The following is a 19,539-nucleotide window of genomic DNA, read 5'->3' as shown; positions in this document are numbered from 1 at the left end:
GGTTATTAACAATGGAGCGCTACATGATAGAACAACGTGTTTTCATTGTTGACAATGAAAATTTTTTAAAGACATTTTTAAAATAATGGAAGGTTTGACAGCTACAGTTCACAATTTTCGTACAAAATATGGTCAGAGGAATACTTCATCAACTGTAAAGAGATTAATTAAGAATTGGAAGATATGGATGTGGACATGTGGTTGTAACAAGAAGGTGCCATATGCCACAGAGCCAGGGAAACAATTCAATTATTGCAAAAATCATTTCCTGGTCATGTAATTTCCTGTTTTGGTGATCAAAATTGGCCATCCAGATCATTTTTCTTTGGGGTATTTTAAGTCTAAGGTTTGCGCCAACAAATCCATGACACCCATGCCGTGGAGGAAATTGAGCACTATATCAACGAAATTCAGCCACATTTATGCAAGTCATGAAAAATTTTGACAAAAGAGTGCGTATGTGCCACAAAGCCATGGAGGTCATTTGCCCGATATGATATTCCATACATAACCGTATACTGTATACTTATGAATCAATAAAAAATTTATAATTGTTAATTAAAAACCAACAAAAGTCGACTTTTGGTATTAATTTTTTAAGTTCTCTTACAGTGTTTGACAGTTATTTTGTATTGTTTTAGGTTATTTGGCACAGTGATCAGTTTTGATGAATTTTTGAATTTTCACAATGTTATATATACATATTTTAATGGGGTAGGAGAATCTTCAAGTAATTGAAAGTGCCAGAATAAAAGAGAAAATGAAAAAAATTCCAGAGACAATAAATTATCATACCTAGAATAGCATAGAAGGTTTGAATGATAGAATCCATTATGCTTGAATGAACAAAAGAGTGGGTCCGTTACTATTACCACAGATTCAACCCCTAGACCCACACATATAAATACTACCAAGGATCAGTGAACATTAGACAGCATGCAATTAATGCAGTCAGTGTTAACTTCTAGAGTATTCCATTTAGGAATGGTGTTTTGTCTGTGGTAAGTACAAGAAGTTGTTCGGTGAATTTGTATAAACAGGGTGCAAAAGGTGATATTATTCATAGATAAAAGTGTAAGCTGGTTTCTCTTGGTAAATATTAGAAGCAAATAATTCTTATACAAAGTTAATTATTGATTCTGTTATTGTTATCTCACTGTTATAATCATTTGTTAAGTTTGTATTAATTTTTATTAGCTTTTGTAAAGTTCATAATGAAATCAGAATTGCATTTTCAATTTACAATTTACTTATTTTGTACATATAAGTTGTTCCAGAGTAAATAAATAGTATTTGTAAGAATTCCAACATGTGCTATTCTTAATATCCTTGTCCAACTGCAACTGAATGAAGCAATTCTGAGAACCTTTTGAACCTACCTTACGGATGGTTGATACAGAATAATCATTAACAATAAAAATTAACAGAAAAAACCATTAAATATTTTTCACACACAATAAAATAGCAATCTTAATAAGCAAGTTTTTGGTTTTTGTGTTTGCAGCACTCATATCACAATAGAGCTACATCACATGTTTCCTATTTCATATACAAGAATAGTACAGGTGTTCATTTTATACTGAAAAATGTCTGCAATTCAACAGCTACAAATATCAAATTTTATGTTTTGCTTAAAAAAACACTGTCAGAGGCATTAATGCTGCTTCAACAAGCATACAGAGAATCAGTAGTGAAGAAAATAGCAGTTTACAATTAGCAGTGTTATAGTGATGATTGTGTTAAATGTTTTGATTACATTTGTAATAGGTGCTTGTCTACCTCAACAAATGAAGAAAATATAGAATATTGAAAATGATCAAAGTGATAAAAGAAAAACTATCATAGAAATAGAGTCAATAGTTGGGATTTGCAAACAGTATTTTCCATAATGATTTGAACATGCATATTGTTTGTAAACATACTGTTCCAAAAATGTTATCTGCAGATCAGAAAAAAATTAACATTATACTGACAGACCTCATTAGTATGGTTGATTAAGATCAACATTTTCTCAACAAGATTGTACTAGAAGATGAGGCATGGAATTTTTTTTTATAATCTACATTTTGATGTTTCCACAAAATTTGATATAAATGCAATTCCACATCTTGTGAATTCAAACAATGCTGGAGAAAGACTGTTGTGTGATTATTTTGTGAAGGAACTTTAAATGATCTGTTTAATCTCTGGTTCAAACAGAAATAATACATTTGATAACTGAACAAACTACTTGCTCCTCCAAACAAACAAACTGCAGCGAGTACAATTCACAAAAGTAAAATATAAATTCTTGAATAAATAATTCCTAGAAAAAAAAATCAAGCCAATACTTCAGATTCCAACTGATAGAAGATTTAAAAAAATGGTTTCTTATAAGTTTTTTACAAGACGAAAAGATAAAGAGATGCACATATAAGTAAGGAAGCAACTTGGTCAACAAATAAAATTTATGTTGCCTTTTTCAGAATACTCCAAGACAATCAATATCCATATCAGAAATTAAAAGTGATCAAGCAGACTAAAAATTGTAATGCAACAGATTTCAATGCAATGTACCCAGAATTCCTTAAGAATCTAGGTCCAGGAGCTTTGACTATTAGGAGCCTCTTTAACCACATCCTGGGCACTAACCAGATACCAAAAGAGTTTAAGAAAGCTAAATTTATTGTGATATTGAAACCAGGGAAGGAAGGAAGGTGATAAGCCAGAAGATTACTGTCCAATAGCACTACTTTTAGTGACTAGTTGCAGCACTTACCCAGTCTATTGAAAACAGTTTTGAAAGGAAGAAGTCAGTACCAGCCTTCTTGGACCTTATCTTCAGCTTATTATACAATCTGGAAAGAGGGATTAATAATCAAAATAAAACTCACAAAAACTATACAATGCCCTAAGATTATAAACTGGTGAATGGAATGGTAGGCGATTAATACAATAATGATCAAAGATAGAAGAGACTGAATCATGATCTATCACAGGATCAATTTTATCACTGTTATTATTCAATATTTACATCCATGATGACATATTTACATCATCCTTTGACGACAAAGGCAAAAAATTTCAGTATGCTGTTGACATCACTACCAACCAAAGCCAAAGCCAAAGTGTGCACCCATGAGATTGAGCAGCTTCACTTGAGGAGGACCTACAACTGAAGAGCAATTACCACAATTACGTCCCAAATAAGAGGTAGCAACATTTCATTTAAATGATCATAAAGGCAATGAAGATGTGAAAGTCACATTTGAAGATGAATTTTTAAAGAAATAATAAAACATCAAGCTACTTAGTAGTTACACCTGATCATATCCTAACGTGTTAATAAGCATCTAATCAACTAGCCCTGAAATTAAAAATCAGAATTAACTTAATAAGGTGACTAGCTAGTACCAGCTGCTAAAATGAAAATATTTCAAATACCTACACGGGCATTGGTTTTCTCAGTAGCAGAATACTAATCTTCATTTTGGTGTAACAGCTCACACTTTTGTAAAATATATGTCCGATTAAATAAGGTGTTGAAAATAATTACAGAAACACAAAGAACTACTCCTCTACTTTGGCTACCAGTACTGACAAACATCACCTCACCAAAAATCTTCCATGAATTTGCCTTTATTAGAAATACAGAAATTTAATAACACGTATTTATTAATCAGTAAAGAAATTGCAAATGCTGCTCCTAGAAGATTGAAATCAAGAAAACCTTCAAGGAAACTATTATTATAAGAGAAAAATGGAAACACCCTGGGAAGTTAATCAAGAAACAAAAACTCATGGCTGAAAGCAGACCTGACCAAAGAGGTTTCTGGAATGGACCTCTTAAGAAAACTTTGGTGCTGCCTAAACAGAATAAGATGGAGCCAGGGAAGAAGCGCTGTTAAATATGCATAAATGGGGATTTTGAAGGGCTCTGCTCAATGCCTACGTGGTGACCATGATAGACAATTAAAAATATTGTAGAAGAATGTTTTATTTTAGCACCAACTGGCTTAGACCTTAAGGATATTCATATTTTAAAGCACTTATAAATTTTAAAAGTAGTTTTTTAGTGTGTAATATTAATTTAATGCTGACATCATATGATAAGAAAAAGATAAAATATGCGCTACTAGTTTCTTTTATGTGTTCAGAAGAATTAGCGAATGAAAATAGATAGAAACCACATATTACAAGTTGTGTATAATTGTATAATGATACTTATAAATTTCATGTGTGCAGAAGGAAAAATTATACATATTTTATGATATTATGTGATCAACTTCAATAATTAATAGTAGTTTATTTATTTTAAAATGCTATAAAATCAGGAAGTAAATTACTTATAAGAATGCAGCACATACTCAAAATCAAACAGCAGATTCTATCTAACATTAGGTTACAGAAATCTATGACTGGGAACCAAAAAATGAAATAGAACAGTTTTTAAATATTCCACAACAAAACTGATAATGTTAATGAACAACCTGCCTTGAAAGTATTGTTTTCTGCGTGATTTTAATTAAAAAAAAATAAAATGTATTGTATCAATGCTATTAAAAAAAAAATTATGAAAATGTTAAATTTACCAAATGGTATATTCTTCTACCTATTTTTTTTTTAATTTTGTATATTTTCATGCAATAAAAATTTGCTGTTCATTTAAAAGTATATTTATTATAATTAATGGAACCTTATTTTTTCAGTATTTCACATATTTCTAAGAAACCAAAGTTATTTAGCATGAAGAAGTAATTTTTACTTTGGTTGAAAACTATCACATAATTTTTTCTAGGGTAGCAATTCTAGGATTAATTTAAAAATACTTACTACAAAAGGAAAAGATTCATACCTTATGATATCAATCGCCTGATAAACAATATCAGACTGGTCAATAGCTATAATTTTATTAGCGCCTGCAGTAGCAGCAAACATTGATAAGATACCAGTACCACACCCCAGATCCATCACATTTTTACCAGTTACACACTGACTAATTGCATCTCTGTAACTATTTGTGCGCACTTTATCCTTGAATAAAGAGAAGACAAAGGCACATAAAACAAATATATTTAAAAAAGACTTTAATGTGTTAACAATGTAGATTCTTAACACAGAAAAAACAGTTCATAAAATAACAATACAGAATCTGAACGCAATAAAATAATTAATAAATTTCATGAAATAATCATTTCTATTTACATACAGGCATGTTTAAATATTAACTGATGCATAAAAATAATCTCACACATGCAACTCCAAATGACCTAACTGATTTCTGGACTAAGGCTGTCAATTGGGCAGGCATAAATTGAGCTTCACATAGCCATATTGTTGGGCAGATTTGAAGATTTACTGAAATTAAATTACAGTATTTAATTTCCTTAATCTTACTTTAACTAAAGTGTTAGGATTATCTTCAGCAGCTGAGACATCTGCAGATGAAGCTTAACGAAGTATTTCAAATATTGTGCCAACTGACAACTTAATAAAATAAATTTACCACTGGCATCAATAAAATTCTTTTGGATTTCTTTTCTGTGTTAATGGTGGATTAACAGAAGTGTTTAAAGGTGGTGGAAATGCTATAAATTCAAAGATAAAAAATATATAAATAATATCTATAAAGATAAAACAGAAGACAAAAAACAATTTGCAAAAAACTAAATTTTATAAGTTAATTCTGATTTTAGGAATCTTCATTTTAAAATATTTAATAATTTTTAATTATTATAACATTCAACACGGAAAACTAAAAATCTACTTTTACTATATAATTCCAAAATAAAAAAAATTAACTAACCGATAGCATTTCATGATGTATACCAAAATGTGAATAACTATTAAAATAACAATGATCATCTTTTACATCAACTGAGCTAACACAACGTGGAACTGAATTCAACTTATTTGTATCACTCTTATTTTCAGATGTGATAACATTATTTAAAGTTTGTCTCATTCTGCAAATTGCATCTTCTGCATCCTTCAACAAAGATTCTTTGACACGGACCTGAAATAAAAACCAGTGGCAATTAAAATAAGTGAGAAACACAATATTTATAATAAACAATCCTATTCATTCCAGGTCATCCTAAAGAAAATATCAAATTTTGAATTGTTTCATAACTATCACAAGTTTTTCTTTTTCATGTCCTTATGATCAAAATCTATATAAAACAGAAGAATACATATTTACAAAATTTTTATTATCACAAATTTTCCATCTACAGAAGGAAACAAATTTTATAGATGTAAACAATTATAAACAATTTGAAATTTGTTCCTATTCTGTTTTTATAAAATTTTTCCATATTAAAGTAAATCTTTTTAAAAATGCTGATTTTTTAGACCTCTTTCTAATGAAGGGAGGTTTAAGATCCACAATCTTTTTCCCAATTAAATAACTATTCTTAAAATTTTATCAGAAAAAATACTTTTCCTCTTCCTTCAAAAGGTATAGGGATTTCAAATTTTTTCAAAATTGCAATTTTTGAACTACCCATATTTCAAAAGGGAGACCATAGAGAAATAACAAAGTTCACAACAGTAAATTCAACTCATGCCTCAATGTGTGTTTGAACAAGCAGTATACTGGATGCAGAAAGAATTCTTTCATGTTGTATCAGTAATGTGTGGCTGTGAGTAGCATCAGACAATATTCTGAAATAGTAATTTTTTGTCATTCTAGTCTAGTAAGGAGAAGTTGGTAAAATTGTGAGTTTTCTGTTTAAACAGTATTTGAAAATGTAGGAAACATCTTATGTTTGTATAGACTGTTTGGTACTAGATTTACAGTTATTCATTTTGACTTTGTGTGTGTATGTATATATTCATTTTTTTTTGGTAATATTTTTATATTATATCATAAAATAAGCAAATGTGTATTGGCCAACACGAATAATTGCAGATTAAGATTGTTAAAATACTTCACAAATTAGTGTTACCTCACAAATTAAAAATATTAATACATTTTTAGAGAGAAGACCTAAAATTAAATATAGTGAAATCTCTATAAAACAAAAACCTCATCAAAACATACGGTTTCCGAAGTCCTTATATACTTTTAAAACTTCGCAATACAGAAACAGAAAGGAAACATAGTTTTTACTTTCAATTTTGCGTATTAATCTTTTCCCTTAAGACGGAAAGGAAATTAAAAAAAAAAGATTGTACATTCCCACAATTTGCAAATTATAAATCCGGTAGATTATTATTATAATACAGTACTGTAACTGTTGTTTATCTAATTATATGCAGTCACATTCTTGGCTCTAAACTTCCAGCATGTACGCTGACGGTCATTAATAAAATTTGATAGCAGGCGGCAGCTTATGAGAACAATCCATGTACAGTTCTGAGAATAATTTTATTTAGTGCCTTGAACACCATGGTAAGCAACAGTATAGTTTTCATTTTGCTGTAGAAGTAAATTGTTATAGTTTCAGTTCTGTTTGTTATCTGTTGAGAGTTTAAATGCAGTACACAAGTGTCTTTATTTTTAATTCAGCACTTGAGAAACTGTAACTTATTTTAGTTTTAATTACATGTGCTTTTCTTCTTTAGAATTGCTCGTAATTATGCCAAAAAAAAACTATGTTTAAAGAACAAAACAGAGGTTATTAATTTAATTTCTAAAATGAACGTTAAAGAACTTAGTGAAAAGTTTAGTTGTGGAAAAACACAAATTTACATTTTAAAAAATATGATAAAATCAAGAAAGAATGGTTGAAGGGTGAAAGGAATGCTAATTGTATATGGCAGATTAAGAGTAAAAATGAAGAAATAGATTCAATTTTATTTAAGTGGTTCACACATGCAAGATCAAAAAATCTTCCTATTTCAGGGCCTATCCTGCAACAACAGGCAAAAGAAATTGCAGCTAAGTTAGGAATTACCACATTTAGCCCTTCTAATGGATGGCTAGAAAAATTCTGTGTAAGGCATTCTATTTCTTAAAATCAAATTTTAAACGAGGCTAAAGATGTAGACACAAGAAATAGTTTTTGACTGGAAAAATAAAATTAAAGAAATAACCGCAGGTTACGAATCAAAAAATGTTGGTAATTGCGAGAAGCTGGTTTATTTTTTGAGCTTTACTGAACAAAACACTGTATTTCAAAAATGAAAAGTGTACTGGAGAGGCAAACAATCCAAAGAAAGACTGACTGTTTTTGTGTGCGGTTTTGCAGATAGCACATTACTTAAAACTACTGGTGATAGGTAAATCTCTGAAGCCTAGTCGTTTCTAAACTGTCAAATTACCACTGGACTGGAATGCAAATAAAAAATATATGGAAACATGATAAATAATATGGAAAAATGGCTATATAATTTAAATGAAAAAAATGTTTACTGAAAATAGAAATATTCTACTGTTTTTAGACACTTCGTCGTGTCACCCTCATGGAAATTATTCTAACGTAAAACTTGTGTTCTTTCCTCCAAAAACAACTAGTGTAACTCAACCAATGGATCAGGGAATTATTAAAAACAGAAAGATTATTATTGGAAACATATTCTGCAGTCGCTAGTTGCCAATATGGATTCATGCTCATCTGCTCAAGAATTGATGCACAAAATTACTGATTACAGATTATAAATTACAAATAACTGTGTTAAAAATGCATTTAAAGAAGCTGTTTCTGCATGGAAACTGAAATGATTATGTTTTTGATACATGTACTTTGCACAATACAACAATAATGCGTCAAGTTGAATTTCTGTTGCAAGAAAGTAGTCAAACATCAGTCCATGCTGAAGACTATTTGGGTATTGATAGTGATTTGGTCACTGAAGAAGGATTTCTGACTGTAGATGAAATTATTTTGTCTGCAACTAGCAAGATTAACAAAAGTTCAGAAGAAGAAGAAGGACATGAAGAGAACACAGTAAACAAAATTAACAGCTTTGTTGAAGAATTGAGTATAATCGCACGGCTGGAAGAATTTGATTCCTATAAACAGCGATGATTTGTGACAGAATATGTTAACTGCTAGAAATATTATTGAAAACGTTCAAGAGTGGTTCCAAGAGTATATTATTGAAACAGAAAACTGTACCTGACTATTTTAGAAAATGATTTTATTTTAGAATTGGTATTTCATCATGTTGTGTTTTAGGCTAAGTGAATTTTTTCTATTTACTTGTATTACTGAAGTGTATCATTATTGCACACGAACGTTCCGAGGATGTTATTGAAAAAAAACTATACTTTAATTATTTTAGAAAATGATTTTATTTTAGAATTAGCATTAGATCATGTTATGTTTTAGGCTAGGTACTAACTTTTAAAAATAAAAAAATCCTCTTTTAGGTAACTGAACAATTTTTCAAAATTTGTTGTTAATGTTCTCTATATGCAGTAGTATAATTTCTGGATTATTCCAAATGTTTATCATTGTCTAACTTTATTTTACATTTGTATAATTCATAGCACAGGACCTCACAATAAATTAGCTCGACTTTTAAATCTGCAAGATGGAAACCTCTTCAAAACAGAATTCTTACTCAAGTCCTGTCAGATTCCATTTTGGGGAGATTTTACTATACATAAAAAATAGTCATATCTGTATTTATCATAAAAAAACATTTGTTTAAATATAGTCATATTTTTTTACAGAGTTATTGAGAAAACATGTTAAAAACATTACATTTTTTTTTTGTGAAATCAGTATTAAATTTTCAAAAATGCTTTCTGATAAATAAAAATTTGCAGCAGTTAGCTGTCACTTCAAAATTTAGTTACAATCCTCAGAATAAAATTAAGATAATCTGCAAGGTGATCCAGAATATGAACCACCCATTACGTAAAATAAGCAGCTTTGTACATATTTGTAGGAGCAAATCTTCTCAAAATTTAGACTGTATAGAAAAACATAAAAAAGCTGCAATTAAGTTTGGATGTTTAAAATTAATAATATGTAATAAGTATTTGCATTTATCTATGGTATTGGCCTAAGTAGCTCTGGAGATAAATACACTTATACAGTAATTTTTATAAGACTGGAAGACAAAAGAGATAATAGGTTATAATTAATTTTCAAAACAAATGCAATATGTAAAAATAAGGTGTACTGAAATTTTGAATACCTTAAAATGGGAAATAGAAAAATGAAAATATGGATTTTATCTTCTCGTTAGCAGATTTTGGTGGTGGTAATATGAAAAAAATCTGAAATGTTCATGCAAATACAATTTGCTAAAATTCTATGGATAACTGTTCCGAATCCTATTATCTTTGACCTTTAATAAATTCAACAGGATGATTCAGGAGAAAAGGGAAATAATTTTGCAACTGATTCTACAGCTTGAAATAAGGAATATACAAACATACATCCGAAAATGCTTTGTTATTGAGTTACAGCTAGCAAATATTTCACCTGGATTTCAGTTTCCCTGGTGAAATGAGGTCATACTGAAAGTTTTAAGGCATTAAAATAAGGGGTAAAAATTTGATGGTTTCCTAAGTTTTTTGACCTGAAAAGAGAATAAACAGGTCGCAAAACTGTATCATCCTTATTTTTCATGATATTCTACACATAACAGAAAAATTTGGTGGAAAAACAGGTTTTTTTTTTACATTTTAAATCTACCATATATATTTTAAAAAATTATACGATAAGGAACGTTTTTGTTATTCATCAGAATAATCCCCAAATTTATGGTATGTTCAATTATTTTTTTGGTATTTATTTTTTATTTATGGAAGGTCTAGCAGAATGATCTTCCATAGTTAAAACTGGATGGAAGGGAGGTGTGTCATTAAGCAAATGAAGCCATAATATTTCAGTTATTATGGCATAGAATGGGGAAAACCATTGAGCATTTGTTTTTGAGAACACCACTTTTTTATTTTTTTTCAGGAGACTCAACTCCAGCTGCAGACTATTATACTCCCCTTGTCTCCCCATGTAGTCTCTTTTGCAGTCTGTTTATTTTAATAAATATACTAATAAAGTATACATGTAAAAAACTAATAGATTATGGGTTGTGTAATTGAGAAGTCAGGAGCATAAATTCCATTTTTTTGATAATTCTTATAGTTACCAAAGATAAAAAAAATAAAAACTGCAATAATAAATTAAATGAGTACAAAGTGTTTGAAGTCTACGGTTTAAGAACATTTGCCAGCAAGACTAAGGAAATGTAGGTTCTGAGCAAGATGAAAAACTAATATATAATAATATCTATTATAATAGAATCTAATATAATAATATCTAATATATAATATCTATTATAATGAGCAAATTGTCCTTTCTCACAACAAACCACTTTTTCTTATTTTTGATCTCTCCTTTCTTATTAATTTTGTGGATGTAGGATTTATCCTGTTGGGTCCTTTATGTTGAGGAACTGAGAGAGCCATGTTTCTGTTTGGTAGCTCGCTCAGGTAGAGAGACTCTACCAGTGGATTCTTGCTTTTTTCTAACTGCATACACCAACTGACTAAAGAATTTATTGAGTAAGGCTAGGCCTCCTAATAAAAATAAATTGCAAAGGCATTTTCTTGGATCTAACCAGTTCTTTATCTAGTATCTGGCTAGATACTAGATAAAGATCTGGTTAGATACTAGATAAAGATCTGGTTAGAAATATACTTGTAGAATATACTTGTAGATAGAATTGTCTCTGGGCAATTGAAAGCTTATAAGTTCACGAGATGCAATATTTTGAGAGAAAAAACAATGCATGAATACTAAGGAAAAAATATTATGATATTAATGTTATATGAATAAACAAAATCAAACAGATACACATATTTCACTAATCATGAAAGAAGGAAAGATGCAGCCAACTCATAATAAAATATTTATTCTAATGATTAATTACAGAAGAGAAATGTTGGAGATTAGAAAGAGGTATGATGAATAGCCTGAAAACATGTACAATATGCATTAATTATATTTTTTATAAAACAAATATATATTTTTTTAATTATGAAACTACACTGTACAGTCAATGAAATGTACTTTTTTCAGAAATTAAAATATCAGAAACTCAACTCTGATTTAAATTGAATTTCATCACAAACAAATGTTAATCTGTTGAATAAAAAATATCTAAATTTTATTCTGAAAAATACATACAATGAAAATGTTCTCAAAAGTTAAAATAAATTTAGTAACAAACAAAAAAAATACTGAAATTTACTGGAGAATACAAAAATATAGACAATAGAGAGAAAGAAAAAGGGCAGAAATAATATTTTTATTGAAACTTAAACAGCACATCATCCTAACTATAGCCTGTTAATTTAATCTAGGTAGAATATGTTTGAGGTAGTACTACGAAGTTAATTCCAACAAAGAATATCTCTAACATAGTAATTCAAATCCAATGATACAAATAATTTCATAACAAATATTTTCATGGTTTCTGTAGTAAAACCCAGAACATGTAATTTAGTGATGATGGTAACTAATACTAAACCAGTAATTAAAAATTTTATTTTTACTGATGTAAAGGTGAATTGTGCCTATCTTTTCTATACTGTAAACTACATAATACTACAACTTATGCAAGCACATGCATATGTTCCAACATGCAGATGCACAAACACAAAATTAGACCTGAGCATATAACTCTTGTATTTTTTTCTGTAGCTCAGAAAAATGAGTTTCAGATAGAGTAACACGCCCATTTTCAGCATTAACATGATGACCACAACTACCACTATATGACATCTGAGCTGTACTGCTACCATTTCCAAATTCCATTTCTTCCATATCATCAAAATCTGTAAAATAAATTTAAAAATACACTTATAACAGGAAAAATAGATTATTCAACATAATTTTATATACTACAATTTTTAAAAGTATTATTTTTAATACATGATTATTTACCCTGCAGATCTAAAAAATACATAATCAAGAGTCTCATACATTAGAATACATTAATTTTTTTTTATGTGAAGCTTTGATACATAGAAACTAATGAAAAATATCACATTATGTTTAAGTTAACTACTTAAAATTTTTCAAATAAATAACAATATAATTCACATATTCTTCCAAATGCTTTTTAATGAATTATGTGTCAGTATTATATATATTGTAGATAGAATTGTCTCTGGGCAATTGAGAGCTTACAAGTTCACGAGATGCAATATTTTGTGAGAAAAAACAATGCATGAATAATAAGGAAAAAATATTATGATATTAATGTTATATGAATAAACAAAATCATACAGATACAGATAATTTCATTAATCATGAAAGAAGGAAAGATGCAGCCAACTCATAATAAAATATTTATGGGCATATACCTATAGAGTAAATAAATATGCACACGTATAGCTTTACAATAAGAATTAAGTCCGATTACATTATAATATTGCTCTTGTCTCACATCATGCTACATTGGCTGAGGCAGGTTTGAAACAAGAATGTTTAGATTTCATAAATACTTATTATGTTTTAACTGGATGTAAACCTAGAACCTGGAGCACTAAAATGGAAACACTAAAAATTGCTCAGCATATGAATAACTGGGTGTTTTTTCAAGAATGATTTTAAATAAGATCTGGTACTACATCAAGCAGCCTAATAAGGACCATCACAACAAAAAAAAAAAATTATATATATATATATATATATATATAAATATATAAATGTATATAGTGACCAGTGATATATACATCCTGACCAGTGTGCCAAATAATGTAAAACAACAGAAAATAACCACCAACAGGTTCTGTTACTGTGTTTGATGATTGTATTGTGTTGTTTTAGGTTTATATATTTGGTGATACTCCTTATATTAGGCTGCTTGATGTAGAACCAGATCTTATTTAAATATTGCTGATATTGTATTGCAGCTATTGCTATAGCAGGCTTATATAACTACTAATGGCCTCTGAGGAGTACTGAGGGACTTACGCTTCGTCAACAATATATAAATGTAGTACAATGTCTTTTGAGCATATGGAGTTCAACTCCATATAAGAGGATGAGTGTAAGTTTTTCATTAAGAAAATTTTCAATAAAATCTGTTATAGTTACTTTGCACAAAATGTTCACTCTGTTGAATTCCAAAATGTATAAATATATATATATATATATATATATATATATATATATATATATATTAATTTATTTAAATAAAATTTTTTGTAGTCCACATTTCCTCTGTATGTAAATTCTAGCTAATTAACTTATTCAGCCACTCCACAAAGTACAGAATTAAAGAACATTCTTACCTTACTTTTTTTTTTCATTAAAGCGCTTTTGGGCATAAGCCCATCTTCAGTAATGTTTTTTAAATTTTTCTTTTTTTATATTTACACATTAGAATTTTTAGAATTACATATGATATGTTAAAATTTATAGAATATATTACTTTTTTTAAAAATTTAATTAAAAAAAAATTATTGTCTACAAATATTTGTTCTATAAATTTTAACAAATCATATGTATTCTAATGTGTAAATGTAAAAAAATAAAAAAACATTACTAAAGATGGGCTTATGGTCCAAATGCGCTATAATGAAGAAAAAAAGTAAGGTAAGAATGTTCTTTAATTCTGTACTTTGTGGAGTGGCTGAATAAGTTAATTAACTATACATACATACAAGAACCACTGTCTCACTTGATCTAAAAGATGTCTGATGAATGACAAAGATGATTTTTTTTTTAAAAACACTTGTTTTTGTTGGCTTTATGCACCAAAGATTTAAGTTTAACAGATTTTTGTACTTAAGTACATTCTAAGCAGTTTCATTAAATAAAAAATAAGGCTAAGGTCCATCCCAAGGTTAAATTTCTTTAATAAAAAAAAAAATAATTTCTTTAATAGACTTATTTTTATAAGTATGATGCAGAGTATTGCAGTGTAATAAACCTTTTTTTTAGTTTAATGTGATAATAATGGTAACTACAATATGTATTTCATAATTTTGTGTCAAGATGATTATGTTTTGTATTAATTTGATGTAACTAAATATATCCAAAATGACTGGATATTTTCATAAGGTATCTTCTTCAGAAATTTATCGACTTTTTCTGCAGAAGGTTTCAAGCACCAGCTTATTTGCCCTATGGTTAAAAAAACCTCACTAATATTTACAACTCTCTAACTAAATTTTTACAAGTTAAAAAAAAAATAAAAAAAAGATACTTACCAAAAAGAAGCCATGGATCATCGTACAAAACAGGTTTTAAATATTTATCATCTTGCCATAATTGGTTATTAGCAATTACACTTTCAGTCAACACTCCTGGATCTGGTTTAATACTTCTTATATAATTAATCATTTTTATATATGAGTAACAGTCCATATTAAGTTTTGTCTAAAAAAAATAAAATTTTAAATGTATACAAACTCAGGAAATTATTCTAATGAACCACTAGCAACAACAATATTAATCTTTTCTACTGCATAATTTTTCATTACCTTCAATGTATCCTGTGTATACTCCCTTAAGTTTTCTAGTTATGTAAGGAATTAGAATGTTTGTTTATTGTACTGTTTCTAACATACAAAGCAGTATGACTACACTACTGTACTGTACAAACAGCAACCTTCAACTGTACTGCACACCTGGAAAACTTCAACTGCTGGTCACATAAACAAAAACAGACATCATTTTGGTATGAAACATGGATGGATCAGTAAAGAATAAAGGCAAGTGTTTAAAATTGTACTCTGAAGTAAACAACTAAATCAAAACAAACGAGGTATTAAAAAATCCTAAAATTGATCACTATGTGTTAAAAATGATTTATAAAAGTATGAGACATAAATATTCCAATGTGGAACTTTAATTACAGTTAACAGAGGAATTAATTTCTGAATCGGGATAAAAATTTTGTTTAAGGTAACAGTTAATGTTTTTAGATGGTTTTAAATAAAGAAATTAAATACAGTTTATGTCTAAATATGGAAAAAATGGGAGTGCAATAAATTTTCTTCAAAGTGAAAATTGTTGATTTTTTTTTTAAAGTACTATTTATATGTTTTAGCAGTTTACACAGAATTTTTCCTGAGAAAAATCTCCGCATAAATGAGGGGACAATTACAATTCTGAATTCTTGAACTTGCTGCATTACTTACAACTTGCTAAAATAAATTTTTGGCTAACTTACAATTTGTAATTCTGCATTCCTCAACTTCTAGTTATCAAAGTTTCACTGTATGTTATTAGTTTTAAAGATATTCAAATTTAATTAAAGAAATGTGTAATAGTAATCTATATTACAAATGTCAATACCACAATACATCAGACTACAATCTAAAATAGCACCTACAAACTTCTTGCTAAAAGGTTATTGAAAAAAATTAATAAAATAGTTACTATATTATTATATACTATGTTTTACTGAGGTACTTAAGTTTCCCCTTAATTAGTTTTAATTAAATAAGAAAAATCACCTTAAGATTCACTAGGTCAAACTGATGATCAACAGAACAATGTTTAATTGCATCTTCAACAGATCTGAATATCTGTGGACAGAAAAGACATGACACACTGCTAACATTAAATGCCGATCCATCGACCATTGGATCATCTGTCATAATTTCATCCCAACCACTGCTATCGCTACTTCCATTACTACTCCCAGTATCATCACTATCATCACCACAACATCCACTAGAAAAGCAAAAGACATAATACTAATAGAGATAAAGATAAAAATAAAGTTAATTAAAGAACCCACAATAAACTAAAATTAATAAAAATTTCCTTTTCTTAATGAATTTTTTCTATGCATTCCTAAAATAAAATTCATTAAGAAAAGGAAACTAAAATTGGCACAATAGATTAAGAACTTATTTTTCTTGGGGAAAATATAACAGCATATCAAATATAGTAACTTCTTTTAATTGTAGAGCAATTAATATCTTATAAACGTAGTGATTTCATGGCACCCTTTCCGAGTTGCAGCACCCTTTTTCAATTACAAGTTTTCCATGATGCCCTACCCTAAGTAAAAGTACAACTACTGTAAGTAAGAGATAAAATAAATAAAACTCATATATCTTCATTATTTTTTTACTTTAACACTAAATTAATAATTGTAAATGTCTTTGTTCAATTAATTATGACGCTTTTACAATATTTCACAGCGCCCCTTTTTTGTACGCCACGACACACAAATTTGGGAATCACTGTCTTAAGGTGTAGATGAGTAAAAGGATTTTCTAAAGAATAAATTTTCTGTTATGAACAATTTTTTCCAAACACAAAACTTCATATTCAATGTAATAAAAGATTAGTAAGACAAAAATCAATGTAATACATTAAAGTATTTACTTACTAAAATGATATTCACATAAGATTTTAAGCAATCTTACAGTAAAGCTAATGCAATGTAAGGAACATGCATAAAAGCAAAAAAAGGAAAGTTAATCATGTAAATAAAAAATAGATGCAACATATTAATATATTTTACTTGACTGAAATTGGGAATATGTCTACTGTAACTAATGAATAAAAATATAAATATAGTTATGTAGATTAAAACTATAACTTAACAAAAATTAACTACAAGCAAAATCGATTATCAAAAGTAAATTAATTTATTACCATAAATTATCAATCAGAACTTATAGACTTAAACCAGGAGATACTCATTTCATGATGCAGCTTATTACATTAATAATGGACAGAAAATCTGTGATAGTAAACTATGTCATCTCATTTAATGTTTGTCGTTATTAAATGTTATGTAAACATTGTAGTCTTTCTTTCTTTTTCCTGTTTAGCCTCCGGTAACTACCGTTTAGATAATTCTTCAGAGGATGAATGAGGATGATATGTATGAGTGTAAATGAAGTGCAGTCTTGTACATTCTCAGTTCGACCATTCCTGAGATGTGTGGTTAATTGAAACCCAACCACCAAAGAACACCGGTATCCACGATCTAGTATTCAAATCCGTGAAAAAATAACTGGCTTTACTAGGACTTGAACACTGGAACTCTCGACTTCTAAATCAGCTGATTTGGGAAGACGCGTTCACCACTGGACCAACCCAGTGGGGTGGGTTTGAACATTGTAGTCTACAAACTGTCAACTGCACAAAATAGTATTTGACAAAATTCACATATTTTACAAACAGAAGTAGATGTAAGTTTGGTATTTGTAAACCTATAAATAAAAATAAATAATTCATAACAAAATTATAATATGAAATAAGAATGAACAAAGTACCAAGAAAAGTACCACGTAAACAAACTAAGAAAGGAACTACTACTGGTAGTAATACAGAAAATATACTGGTGAATTAAAAACTGGAATACAATAAACAAAATATTATGTATTTTCATATGAATAACAAAGTATTGAACAATTACAACACGGCCAGGATCAATAATTAAAATTAACCAAGTTTATAATAAAATTGTTATATCTCATTCATTTAATAACGTCTTTTTTATAGTAATACAAATTATAATTGGGGGGGATTTGGACAGTGGTAATATATAACAATAATACTGCAATCAAATTTACTTCATTTACACACACCCAAACTGCATACAAATTGTGATAAATAAAAGAAAACGTTAAATAGAAAGAACAGTAAATAACTTTAAAAAATTGTAACGCAATAAGAATAAACCCTGGTTATTTAATGATTTAGTAAAAAATTATTTTATTGTTGTAAAGTATTTACACGGCAACTTTACTATTTAATAAAACTGTAAACCTCATTTGGTCACAATGGACAATGAAGATTGAATCCGGTATACGTAAGTCTTGAACGAGAATTCAATAACAAGAACAGAACTCAACACACTCCTCAGTCTCTTCTAATACGCCCTTCATCTATTCGTTCGTGATAAAATCCTTTAATTACTAAGAAACGTCCCATCTACCTAACTAATTTTAGTATTGTTACAAATAATAAAACCCACGTGACAAAAATAAGAGGTTAGAAATACGTGTTTCAACAATTTAACACGAAAAAACAAACAGCTATTACATTGATTCAAATTAAACTAATTAAATTTAGATTTTCTACTGCTTAAAGAAACATGACTTTTATGCCATACCTTGAACTATCAATATCATCCATTGCCTTGTTCCAAACAAAACACTTCACTCACTACAAACAATGCACAGATGATGAAGTGATCGCCATGAGTGCCAACTATCAGTTGTTTTTGCCAACAAAATATTTTTAAAATTTAAACATTATAAAGAACAAAGTGAAGATTTAATGAAATTGAAAATTTCTCTAAAAATAAATTCCATACAATTTATCAAAATACATTTTTTCATTTAATCAGTGTCCCTGATTAATGGTAGAATTTCGATGATCATTGTAAGCTTTAGTCGAGCTGTGTTTTAAGGCTCAAAGGACTGATATTACGTTGATGCAGAAAGTAAATTGTTGACCAACAGAATCAACATAATGTAGTAAGAGAAAAATCTAATTTAAAAAAGAACATCCATTAATGAGAAATTGTTGACAAGAATAAAAAGGTATATATATGTACATTAATAAAAATCAAGAAGCACACCTGTCTTTCTTGATGTGATTATACAAAAAATCACCTACCACTAGCTTTTTTTTATAAAAAAAAAAAAAAAAACAAAAAAAAAAACTA

The 19,539-nt window shown here is 28.6% G+C and overlaps 1 protein-coding gene across 3 annotated transcripts in view; it reads right to left on the bottom strand.

Moving 5' to 3' along the window:
- The window catches only part of Art3 (arginine methyltransferase 3), a 36,646-nt gene extending 17,558 nt beyond the window's left edge, over positions 1 to 19,088 (bottom strand). For all 3 annotated transcript variants that reach the window (XR_012755136.1, XM_075356212.1, XM_075356213.1), the window contains exons 1-6: positions 18,982 to 19,088; positions 16,358 to 16,577; positions 15,107 to 15,275; positions 12,555 to 12,721; positions 5,786 to 5,995; positions 4,835 to 5,013 (exon numbers count right to left, since the gene is read on the bottom strand). Coding sequence is in view for 2 of the 3 variants with exons in the window: in XM_075356212.1 (XP_075212327.1) it covers positions 4,835 to 5,013; positions 5,786 to 5,995; positions 12,555 to 12,721; positions 15,107 to 15,275; positions 16,358 to 16,577; positions 18,982 to 19,004 (968 nt within the window). In the remaining variant the exon portion in view is untranslated. The remainder of the gene's footprint in view (positions 1 to 4,834; positions 5,014 to 5,785; positions 5,996 to 12,554; positions 12,722 to 15,106; positions 15,276 to 16,357; positions 16,578 to 18,981) is intronic.
- Between the last annotated feature and the right edge of the window lie 451 nt (positions 19,089 to 19,539).

Source organism: Lycorma delicatula, chromosome 2 (assembly GCF_047948215.1).
Source record: "Lycorma delicatula isolate Av1 chromosome 2, ASM4794821v1, whole genome shotgun sequence".
NCBI lineage: Eukaryota > Metazoa > Arthropoda > Insecta > Hemiptera > Fulgoridae > Lycorma > Lycorma delicatula.
This window is presented reverse-complemented; position numbering and strand designations above follow the sequence as displayed.